At 38.9% G+C, this 12727-nt stretch overlaps 1 protein-coding gene across 1 annotated transcript; it reads right to left on the bottom strand.

Annotated features, from left to right (window-relative positions):
* Positions 1-1456: 1456 nt before the first annotated feature.
* Positions 1457-12513, bottom strand: LOC146449356 (uncharacterized). Its single transcript, XM_085101802.1, has 10 exons — positions 12272-12513; positions 10689-10781; positions 9994-10167; positions 9151-9298; positions 7910-8090; positions 6263-6361; positions 5054-5228; positions 4359-4402; positions 3203-3306; positions 1457-2563 (listed from the first exon to the last, which is right to left on the bottom strand). Exons 1-10 carry the CDS (start codon positions 12390-12392, stop codon positions 2413-2415), a joined length of 1290 nt encoding a protein of 429 aa, XP_084957928.1. The 5' UTR covers positions 12393-12513; the 3' UTR covers positions 1457-2412.
* Positions 12514-12727: the final 214 nt, after the last annotated feature.

Raw genomic sequence — 12727 nt, 5'->3', positions numbered from 1 at the left:
TCTTCCCTCGCCCATTAGATTTAAGTGGCAGATGGACCCATTTTTGGTACTTACTAGCGTACCCTCATCTCGTACAAAGCAGTCTATGAACAGGCTCCCAAACTGAGCCCGAGCTCGATTTTCTCTCCTCCCTATGCCCCCTTGGGGCTTTGAAGGTATTGTTATGTGGGAACAAGATGCCCCTAATGCTTAATATGGCCTCTTTTGCTCCCATTACATGCTTCGCAGAGTTTTAAAACTATCCTAGCTAATGGAATAGTTTGAGTCACGCAGATAGCGTGATGTTGTTTCCGTATTCCCTTGTGTTTACGCTACTTATCGTTAAACCGGAAATTGCATTACGATAACGTAATGACCACACACGAATTGAAATGACTCACGTTTTCTATTCTGAGGGCCCAGTTGTTCAAAGCCCGATTAAGCTAATCCTGGGTTAACGTGAACTTTGATTCGAGTATATTTACTAATCCATAAGGATTCGTCCAAAAGATTTTTGTCTCTAAGTTTTGCCTTAGACTATTCTTTACCATCAGCTTAAAACGAGCCTTTAAATCATCTTCAACGAGCGAGATGAAAACCTCGGTTAACTTTTAATCGTGGATTAGCGTTAATCGGCTTTCGAACAACGCGACCCTCGTTATGTAATTTCAATAAAAGTGTAAGATTACAAATTGTTCTCGTTTCACCAAAAAAAAAAAACTGAAAGAAAAACAGGCAAAAAGCTTTCCTAAATGAAAACCAACCTTTGATCTATTTGTGAAGTGGATTTCCACAAGCGTTTAAGCATCAATTAGACAAAGTGATGTAATATGTGTTTTAGCTTATCAATGACCTTTTCTCCTCGCATTGTAGTTCCACAACTGTCAAACAAAGCATGATTTCTTCGCCAGGAACTCTCCAATTTTCACCGTTTCAACTGTCGAGTGCTTCTTAGAAGTTATTCTTTCGATTTACCGCTTCAAAAGGGTTAATTTTCTTTTTGAAAACGGCATTGTTGAGTCTAAAACATGCAAGCACAGTAAACAATATGGCCGCCACAATAGTGGACAAAAACATCCCTTCTAGGAGAGAGCAGAATTTAATCCAGGTTTAATGAATAAATCAAATGATGATTTGACGTCACACACGTAGGGATGAGGGGGTCCCCTCCCTCGTGATATACGCGCCGATAATAGATTTTGATTGGGCCGTTTTTATTGAAGACAATCAGAGCAATAGATCCCTTCTAGGAGAGGGCAGAGTTTGCTGAATAAATTAATGCGCCTATTTGTAGCTACCACGAAGAAAGAAAAGATACCAAGCCGAATTTCAGACACGGGTTCCCTCAGGGCATCCCGTGTAACAAGAGAAGATTTGAGGTAATTTTAAGAGACGTTAGGCCCGCTGGATACGATAGGAAAGAGCCCTTAATACCCTTATCTACATTTGTACACATTACAGTATTTTCTGCATACAGTAGGTTGAAATTCCGTTTTATTTTCACACAGAAAAACACTGAATAACAGCACGTTACTGCTGTAGGATTTTCATGTCATAACGTACAACAAACTCTTCTTGCAAATGTAGGACGGCGTTGGCGACACTTAAACCGTTATGTAGACCAAATTACAACAATTTAAAGCTTACCCAGCTCTAACAATAACATTTACAACTAACCTAAAATCGATTTTTTAAAAAATAATTCACAACTAAATGACAACGGACTAAAAATTTCATAATTCAGAATCAAGAGGTTGAGTCGATTATACATGAAATTGCCGAGATCCTTCAAACATGGAATTTTCACACTAAATAGATAGATAGTTTTATTCAAAATCACCTCGCAGCCTAAAGGCTGAATTACGTAATTATTTACAATATTATTAAATATACTAGTCACAGAGCTCGGCAACAGGAAATCTAACACGCGTTTTCTCTTGCTTCCAAGTTTATAACTGATACCAGGTACATGTAAATATTATGTTCAGAAATATTATGTTCAAATGTTATGTTATGTTATGTTATACTATGACACTTCAATTAAAAGTTATTATTGCGTTTGACGTAGAAAGAACGTACTCCTAATACAGATTGGAGTCGAGATTGTATGGGACAACGTTGATTGACGAATATCTGGCATCCCCCGCAGATTTTGCAGCGGCGGATGACATCACCAGCAACTTGGCAAACGAGAGAGAGCCTGGGATCGAGATCATTGAACGCACTGCCTTATCCTTGATTATTAATTACTAGTTATTATGTTTTCCCGCGCTTGGCACTGTTTGAGTATATTTGGAGCTCTGAATCTTGATTGGTCCGTTGGATTGTTGCTGTGTTATGATTGGTCAGATGCAATGACGTTCAGTTTTGTTTTCACGACAGTCAATATAGACAATCAGAATAACAAAGAGCTTCAGTTGTGGAAGGAGATGATTAGAGCTTGCTGTCGGTGTTGTGAGGTTTCAAATAATCTTCCCAGCCACAAAGCAAATCAGCGACAATATTAAGCCTGTCCTGTCCCCAAACTACAGATCCATCATTGACTTGGTAACTTGGAACACCACAAAGCGCAGCTGCGAATGCTCTGAACACATGAAAAAGAAAAAAAAATAATAGTAAGTTTTTCTTACACCCTTAAGGTTCATTAGACTGAAGGCTATCTGTAGTTTGCTGAGAAAGAAAGTGGCCAGAAGCGTGCTCCCGATCCCCCAGTTAGGACGGAAGGTCACTCCAGAATTTAATTTCCCTGTAACCAGTTAACCCCTGAAGTACAGCCATGTAGCCTTACAGGCTGTCTTGGAATCATGTTACCCTACATTTTTTGCCCGGAGCCTAGACCTGCCTCAAGTCTTCCTCTCATGTACCAAAAGAGTGACCGACGAGTGACCAACGAGTGACTGACAAGCGATGAGGTCACGAGGGAAGTGACGACTGCACACCAACAAAAACGGACTTTGAGAAAGTATACCTGGATCTTTGCGAACCCTAAACCAATTGGGACCCTGAACCTGCCTCCACAGATAAACAGAAGCAATAGAGGAAGCAGTGTTTTCATGAACAAACAGCTGGAACAACAAGTGAATGCTCTTCAATGGAATTTCAGTTAACATTATGTGGCCTTGATGTTGTGGGCAAGATAACTTCACCTAGCAGAGTTAAAAGTTTCTGCATAAGTGCGCAGGTGGTGAAGTTACTAGTTACACGTAACTCAAAGGTTTCTCACCTCTCAGTGTTTTTCCGTAGTTGATCTTTGACCTTTTGATCCTGTGTTGCACCTATTAATGCTTTGCCATCAAAACCAGCGTCAGAGAGAACTGCTGACAGAACCTGAGGATAAACACCAGGATGATTATGGAGAGGTTTTAGGAAACTGGTCATAACAAGTTTGTTCGAAGAGCACCCAACTTGTCTGGGGTAGGGGTTATCGAAGAGACCACCTATCTGACGAACATTACCGACAAAATTTTATTGGCTTTAAAATTTGAGTTGACCCAGAAATATTCAGCTAGCAAGAGTCAGCATTGTTAGATAACAAGAAAAGTGAGGTTCAAATCTAATTTTCATTTTTTTACTGCTGGATAGAGGGGTGGCTATGCTATGAAGACACCATCTTTTTGAGGTGGAGGAAAGGGGGGTGCAGGCAGAGACCATCATATATATTATGGTTTGGTGGGTCCTGATCGAGTATAGTAGTTTCAACCACATCCCAGGTTACATGTTTAAATTAATGCTCTGAAGAAAACAAATTTTTGTAATTTGAGCACTCTGCACTGTGCATGTCTTTCCACACTTGGCAAGAGTTTCATGTTTTCCCGCAAGTCTTCCTGTGCCTCACACCTGCTGCCTGTGTTTGTCTGTTTGAAGTACAGGTTGGTTCATCTTTCATGACCGTAATTATTGGACAAATTAAAAGCTGATATTTTGGGGAAACATTTTATACAGTGGAACCTCGATTTTATAAACCTCTATGTAACAAAGTCCTCAGTATAACAAACATTAGCATACTTCAGTGACCGACTATGGCGTAACGCGCAATCTGATTGGCTACACAGGTGCCGTCTATCGATCGATAGATCAAATTTATGAAATACAAAGTTTTTTTGCTTCATAGATCGATCACTGAGGTATGCTAAAACAATTAGATGGCTCGCTTCCGGTATCTATCGCCTTTGATTGTTGGCTCGGGGCTTCGCCCCTCACCAACTATCAGCCGATAGAAACCTCGAGCTTGCCATCTAATTGTTAAATATTCTCCACCTCAGCCTTTAAAAATTATGGAACAGAACCTCGATATAATGAACCAATTTCCTTAGTCCCTTGGCACTTTGTTAAATTGAGGTTCCACTGTGACATTCATTAGAAATTTCTCTTTAAATCACCTGGGGGTCACCAATGTCCTTGTCATACTTCCAGCAAGCTTCATCTGAGGAAGCAAAGAGTCTCAGTTAGTATTGGGGCACTGACTTGAAAAGTGAAAACTTTAGCTCGGTCTGACAGGGATGCGCAGAATACAGCCCCAAGTGACTTTTGATGTAAGGTCAAATTCTCCTTTTGTTTCACAAGTGAATACCATGCAATTTGGAAGGAGAATGACTATCACTTTATCAGAAGTCACTTATGGCTTTTTCCAGTACCTCTTTAATTGATGTACAACCATGTGCTCTCCATGTCATGTGACCAGGAATGATTCAACTACATTTCCTGGAGGGTACTCTATATACATGTAGTGAGCTATAGAGGGAGACAGTGTATGCACACTAATGGGGTACCTTTTTACCCTGGCAGTAGGAGAAAGGGTAGTGAAGTTTACAACTTTAGTATTCTAAAGAGAAGCAAAATAGACTGTGAACCAAAAAGGAAACATTTCTATCCAAGTAAATTAGAAAGGGTAGCAAATCAAAGCCAAAATTCCAGGAAGAAATTGCAACACAAGGAACACAGGAAGTGATGTGGTCAAGTGGTTAGAGGAGCTCCCTGAGAAACTCAAACTCCATTTACAGGAATTTACAGACCTCTTTCATAACTACTTTCTCTTACTATGAAGAACAGAACTATTCTTCGAAGAAGAACTTACACATAACTTGCCGTAGTTGGTCATCTGGGTTTGCTATTGTCACTCTCAGTGGAAGCACAGAACGAATTGGAAAATGTGATGTAAATTTGAATCCCACCCCACGATACTCTGCATAGTCTATAAGATCTTGAACTCCATATTTCCGTTTTGATTCACTGATTGCATTCATTGGCACCTACAAACAAAATGAGAAGCTACTGTTACCAAGGAGCTTTCTACTTCCAGGGCTGTCACTAAGATTTCAAGTTGCTGGGTAAATATAACAAGTAGGTGGGGAATCAAACAGCTACAAATTTCTTTTCATTCTATTTTTCTTCTATTTTCCCATGAAAGTAGCCGGGGGCAATGTTCTTAGTAACCGGGGGAAATCCCAGGCCCCCACCTCTTAATGGCAGCCCTGACTTCACAAGTGAGTCTGACACAATTTGGGTCTAAAGATCAAGGATTGAGTCTTTACACTAACATTAGTTGTTTACTTAAAGGCATAAACGTTTAATGGTTTGCAATTAACCAAACATTTCATGTAAACTTTTCCTAATTGACAGTAGGTAAACTAGTTCTAACTCCAATTGCTGCCATTTAATAACTCTAAACCTTGTTACGTCCCCGATGAGAGTTAGCTTTGTTATACTTTGTGTACCTGGCACTCATTCAACGCACTTGAACTCTAGAGCAGCTAGTGCTTTGTTAATTCAAAGAGTGTCAGTTGTTAAACAATATTCATATGTTGTTTTTGATATTTGCTTGCAGAAAAAGGATTATTAAAAAATTATGTTGTTTTATACAGTCACAACTTTTTGAAAAGCAATTTTCCTATAAGCACTCCATCCCCAAATACAAATGTATGTACTGCATCGGAAAGTTGAAAACTTCAATAAGTACTTTGATGCTTTTTTGAGTAAATATAGTATTACTGTACCTTTCAATAATTAAACATACATGTAAACTCTGAAATTCTACACCCAACTATCGATTTACAATATTTACAGTTGTCAGTCACAAATATAGTGACTGACCACAGACAAAATAATACAAAAACCGACAAATGTTTGGATCAAAATCCAACAATTACAGTGAATGCATGTGACTTTTGAACCCCACTGAGCTAAGAGTCGTTGCTTTCTAAGAGGTCTAACATGGTTGGATGCATCCTGACCTTAAGTATTTGCATGTTATTGTGAAGTGCAATCTTTGTAACAGCTGACTTACCACTGGGGTCCCTATCATTTTAAACAATGCACCAACCACAACTGGCACCCATTCCACTTCAACTGAAACAGGATGCACCTCTGACAGTAACTTGGGGATCTGGATTAAAAATGAAAGAAAATAATTATTATAATAATTTCATCGGGCATCGCGGCGTATTTTGCAGGCTAAAATGGAAAATTCAGCGGGCTAAAATATATTTTAGCCCGCTGCTCTAAGCCAATGAGAAACAAGAACATAACGTAGCCAGCCAATCAGAACTGGAAACCATTCAACTGTTCGCACCGTTTTCTTGCTTGTTTGACTGGAAGCGCTGCCATCTGCAAAAAAATTGTTTTGAGCTACAAAATGGCTGAAAAACCTAATGAAGAAGCAAATTCCCAGCAGTTTCAGCTAGCTAGAGAAAATGACTTACAGAAACTGGTGTACGATGGTGGAAATAATGCCTGTAGTAGCTCCATGGCCGGCGGCGAGGTGAAGGTAAACAGTTTGTCTTCGTCGAGCGAAACCTGCTCAGTTTAGCACTTGCACAATTAATTTTAACACTTGCAACTAGTGACCATGTCTTTGCTGCTCACAAAATTCTGTTATTTTCCCTTTGAAAACTTAGAAGCAATATTCTCTCGACAAATTTTGCGGTGTTCTGTCGAAGTTTAAAGCTTATGCGACAATGAATATTTTTGAACAATGAAACAACTGTAAAATAAACGCCGAAGCGACGCTGGCAGCGTTCAAGATATCTCTTACTGTACTAGTACTGTCTCTGATTTCTTTTCTGAGTTAATGCCCTCTGAAATTATTATAATAGTAATAGAGTTGATGTTCTTGGGCGTAAATATGTTTTTAGCCCTTCTCAGAACTCATCAATGAGCCTGAGTCGGGCCAAAAACGTATTTACGCCCGCGAACATCAACTCTATTGTTATATTAAAGTTTACAAAATAATAATAATTTATTATTATTGTAAAACACAGTTTAGCAATGGAGCATGATGCCATGGAGCTCCCATTTGTTACTGCGTCAATAAAACTACTGCACATAGCATTTCATAACGCAAATGGGACATGAATGTACTTTTACTCTCTCCTTGAACAAATAGCAATTCTTTTAGTATGTTGCAATACCATTTGGTACAGTTATTAATTATCCTTTGTTTTATATCTTGGCTAAAGGGAACAAACCCCTCTATTCATGTCGCGTCGAGCACTACATGAGTCTCTTACGTTTGATGCTATTTTACTTGCCATTGGTTAAGTCCACGATATTTGTCTACTTATAAAAGACTACAAAACTGGGCTGGTAAAAGTCCGAGTATCACTCGCGTGCTGTATTGCTTATCATTTAGGCTATTTTTAAGCTTTGTAAATTTGAAGCTCATTATCTGCCTTTATCCAGCATATATATGCCAATTCTTAGTGCTGCAGAATAATTAGGCTTGAGCTGGTAGAAAAAATGCGAAAACACTCCTTGCATGATGCTGGCTGGAGGTTTCAGCTCGTAGCGCCACGGAGAGTAAGGCTCTTAGATTGTTTTCAAAAGTTTTGGACCTGCCCACAACTTGTCCGATTTTTCACACCGATCACTTAGCAGTGTCCAACCCCCCCCCCCCCCCGACCCTTTGTGCCAAACATACAAATTATGGAAATACCTGTGTTGAGCCAATGTAACTCCAGGGGCTTGAAAAATCATGGTAGATGGTTAGTTTAGCTTTCTCGGGTTCAGCTGGAGGAGGCTGAAATCTTGGAGGAGCTGCAGAACTATCACCTAGGGCTCTCTCAACAAAATGAAGGTGATCCACACCGTAGAACAGCCGATCATTCACCCAAAAACTGGCAAAGCAAAAGAAAGAAAAATCAGATTGGTTTGTCAACTGATTTGCTTTAACTTAAGATAAATTGGCCACCATAAAGAGATTCCAGTACTGACATTTTGAACGTAAGCCCTTCATCAGAACGAATCAAGGATTCACAGTTTCTTTAGAAATTAACCCCCTTATCTAAGAAAATCAGTGATGAGAATGATGTATTATTCAGTAAGTGACACATTCTCATTTATTCACCAGGCTTAAAATACTCCATCACATTTTATTCCATTGCGCATATGCCACACATGACATTCCAAATCCTAGCAGTATGCAGGATGTTTGTCCCATGAAACTAGTTTAATGGTCTTAGCTCCCACGAGCCTCCTGTAGCTCAGAGGTAGAGCATCCGAACTAGTAATAAATTCGAAGGTCTTAGGTTTGACTCCTGATAAGAGCACTCAGATTTTTTTCCTGAGTATGCCTGTGTCACTTACTGAATTTTACATCATTCTCATTTATTCACCAGACTTAAAATATTCCATCACATTTTCTTCCATTTGTGAAAATCACAGATGTACACTGTATGTTAGGATTTAACGAATTAAGTCTTCACAGGCCAGGGGACTCACAACTGCTAGGGAAAGGAGCCTGCCTTACTGAAATGGTAAAATGTTATACTATTCTTTGTGGCTGGAACGCTGACTGACTGTCCACTGATATGAGTCTGATGTGTCTGTTGTTATTGGGGAGGTTCAAAACAACATTATATTGATGCATTATGATATAAAAAAAATAAATAAATAAATAAATCACTTTATTTAAGTGTCACCGTATTTAGCGCAAAGCATTATTGGGGACACTTTCCAATTTGAATTGGAATTTAGAATTGTTGGTTTTTGAGGAGAGGGGAAAACCGGAGTACCCCGAGAAAAACCTCTGGGAGCAAGGACGAGAATCAACAACAAACTCAACCCACACGACGCCGAGTCTGGGAATCGAACCCAGGCCACATTGGTGGGAGGCGAGTGCTCTCACCACTGTGCCATTCCTGCTCCCCAACATATTGTTTAACAATTTTCACTAACCTAGGTACGCCAAAGGACCCTCTGTCTAAAGCCTCCTGTGTATTCTGCAGAAGCTTCTCTTTTCCTATTCCATTGATCATCTCATCAATATTGACCCTCCAACCAACAGACGAGACACTCTCTTGTAAAACACTGCTTTCTCTTACATCTTTAAAGAATAATTAATTATTATAGTTAACTAAGGCCTGGGTCAAATCATAATGTCAAACTTCACATGAGACAAACTATTTTACTGAATGAATTAAGTTCATGATAAGTTCAATGTTTGACTCAACTGAGTTCGTTTGACTCAATTTGGATCGATCAACACGCTCTATCGGTCTGATTCAGATAGATAGAATGTGTGAAGATTGACTGTGGGACAAACAATCTTTTCATGAATTGAACTTAATGAATAATTCCCCCTGAAATCCCACTGTCTGCAGAAGATTCGATTTTGCTGCTCTGAATTTGTTTTGACTATTATTAATTTATGTTCGATGCTTGACTCAACGGTTGAGCTTTACCCATTTGGGTCGACCCAAATTGCAATTTAGTTTCTCTCATGTGAAGTTTGACATTTTCAAGTGGTGTTCATCTCTTTAAATCCAAACCTATAATAGTAAAAACTAGTAAAAGCTTTGATGGTATCATTTCATCAAAAATGCTCTTCCAGTGAGCCGTTTACATAACAAATTACAAAACTATGATGCTAATAAGACACTTAAGTTATAACAACATGATTCAAGACAGCAAATACTAAAAGAAACTATTCTACAGTTACAAATTACACAAAGGACTAAGGACTTCAATGTATTAGCTAAGGGAGCACGGTTTTAGGGTTAGGGTTACATCTGTCTTTACCTTTATTGTGCACCCAATAAGCACCAAACAGCTTGTGCGTCAATGAAATACCAATCTCCTCATTTAGATGAGCAGCTGCAGCCAAAAGACGCATTGGTGTAAGAGTCTTGATTGGGTGCTCAGCAGGAGCAGAACCTTCAGTTATTCCTAAATGAAGTTTTGTCCTTTTTAAATCTGTAAATTTAAGGGAGTTTTTAAACATTATTATTATTGGAAGAGGTTGAGCAAAATTTGGTGATTTGTCAGTGGCGAGCAGATCAATTTTTTGCTGAAGCCGAAGGCTGAGGTAAATAATTGATCTGCGAGACACTGACAAATCATGATATTTTGTGACAACAGAGTTCAACAATTGTTTTGTCATTCGATCACCGAGTTTGTTTTTTCGTGATTATTTTTGGGAAATCACTCTCTGACAGCTCAGGGAAGCGATCTGCCATTGTCATGCAAAAGCGACTGGTTTCAATTACACATGAGCAGAATATTATTTGCAGCAAAACACAGTTGGACAGTATTGCACATGAGCAGACCATTATTTGTAGGCAGTTATTTGCAGATCACATGGTTTGCTCTCGGCCAATGGAAAGGAGGGAAAAATTCATTGAATGATAATGATAATAATAATAATTATTATTTAACTGTTTTTCATCCACCACGCAGGACTGACATCATTATTTTGAAAATAAAAAAAATACTACCATCTGCTAATATCTTTATTTTAGCACTGCACATAGCATCATAAGCGGATCCTGCCGCACCCTGGGGGGCCTGTGTTCCTTTATACAACCCACCTAGTCAAAGATAGAAACACAAAAATTATGTTAATTTATTACAATTCTTAAGTTGCATGACTGTACAAATTAATTTGATGTTGCACATTGTTTCCACATGAAATTGTTGTTTGGAAAAAGGTATCCTCTCACTCTTATTAAGAGTATTCTATTTTCCTTCCTTTTTAAAAATGAACTTCTTGAAATTCTGATTCAATCTGTTTTTACTGTTGCACAATCAACTATATCAGGACCGACAGAATGGGTTTTGAAGTGGGGAGGTGGGGGGGGGGGGGGAGGGAGGAGGCTAAAGTGAACGCGTTAGCATGAGACAACTAAGGGGGTCCTGAAAAATTTTAAACTTCAGTCTTCTGAAATGGCTAGAAATGCATCAAAAACTGTCAACACTGATTTAAATTTTTAATTGTATCTACTAAAATATGTTTTCTTTTCTTTTGAAGTAAGGAGTCAATGCTTCAGTCTGGCCCTTACATTTGACCAACACAACAAACTGATGAGGCAGAAATTTATTTTTCGACTTGTTTTCTTGTGAAAGTTAGCAGCCGAAGACCCAGTTTCATTTGTTCATGTTTCCATACATAAGTGCTTCTTTTTTCGTTATGACAGCAGAATTGAATGATCCAGGATGACCGTAGCTGTACATAATTCTCCATTTCAAATATTTACACGAAACAACAATAAGAAGCTTTCATAAATGAATGCCTTTGTTTAAATACTCCCTCAAACTTATTCAGTGATGAAACTTTATTTGTGAAACTGATCCAAGAACAAATGAAAATAAAAACAACAGCTGAAATTCCATTATTTCACGGTTGAAACCTAGTTGTCTGTTCAGCAGCAAAACTAACGACAAACTAACTGAAATTGTCGGGTTTGTCAGAGAAAACCTTAATATACTTTATAATATGTAAGATAAATTGTTTCTGTAAAGCCGCCGTTACACGTTGAAACTTTTAGCTGAAACTTGTGTGCAACAGCAAACGAGACCAGTTTCACGAAGTGGTGTTACACGGTGAAACTCTTGTTTTTTCACCACTGCGACCATTGCGAGCCGTTGCAGCAGTAGAAAGCGGTTCTACTTTTCGTGAAACTTGTCTCGCAACGGAAGTTCGAAAAAGTTTACGAAACCGACCATGTTACACGGCGCAACGCGTGCTGAAACTTGTTTCGCAGCGCCGTTGCACACAAGTTTCAGCTTAAAGTTTCAATGTGTAACGGGGGCTTAAGTGATGGATATGGTTAAGTAAAATAAAATAAAATAAAATATTTTTTTAATCATCCAAAAAGTGGGGGGCTAAAGCCCCCCCTTCCCCCAGCCCCTCCCCCTCCGCGGTCAATATATAAATTTGATTATCTAAAGAAATCAATGATAATAAAGAGAATTAAGATGTCTCAGTAGGCGATTACCGGTTTTTATTGATAAGTTGCACTAATCAATATTAATCAATGGGTTATTATTGATTAAGCTTATATTGATTGTGTTTACTTACCAAGAAGAACGGGTTTCCACTGAATTTTAGCTCCAGTTCGGCGGGCAACGCCCTCTATTAGCCTACTTGCCATAAAAGCAATAGGACAAACAACATCGTAATAGAAAACAACTTCCTTCATGGCAGAATTAGATCGTTATTTTGGACTTTTCATACAATTTCTGGCTTTAAGTTTGAAATTGCGCTGTGTCACTGTCCAGCGGTAAATCGGAGAAGAGATGATCACTTCATGTCAGATTTTAACGTCAATTATGTCACGCAAGGCATGTGATTTAGTGGAAAGACTCTTGTCTCAAAATTCTTCGTCCACGAGATCTCTCATTCCAGGGGGATTATATCACATAATCACATGCATTGGCGGCAACGTCAGAGCATCATGACCTTGGCGATCGGGGCAGAATTTCCCGCGCTCGCGGTAGACTTGAGGAATCTTTCCATTTCCTGAGTATGACGCGT

Source organism: Pavona decussata, unplaced genomic scaffold (assembly GCF_977016875.1).
Source record: "Pavona decussata unplaced genomic scaffold, jaPavDecu1.1 SCAFFOLD_602, whole genome shotgun sequence".
Lineage (NCBI taxonomy): Eukaryota > Metazoa > Cnidaria > Anthozoa > Scleractinia > Agariciidae > Pavona > Pavona decussata.
This window is presented reverse-complemented; position numbering and strand designations above follow the sequence as displayed.

Coding starts and splice junctions, on each gene's coding strand:
- LOC146449356 (XM_085101802.1), bottom strand. CDS start 12,392: ATGAAGGAAGTTGTTTTCTATTACGATGTTGTTTGTCCTATTGCTTTT. Junction 10,168..10,688: donor AATAAAGATATTAGCAGATG/GTAGTATTTTTT, acceptor TTAAATTTACAG/ATTTAAAAAGGACAAAACTT. Junction 6,362..7,909: donor GTTACATTGGCTCAACACAG/GTATTTCCATAA, acceptor TTTTTAATCCAG/ATCCCCAAGTTACTGTCAGA.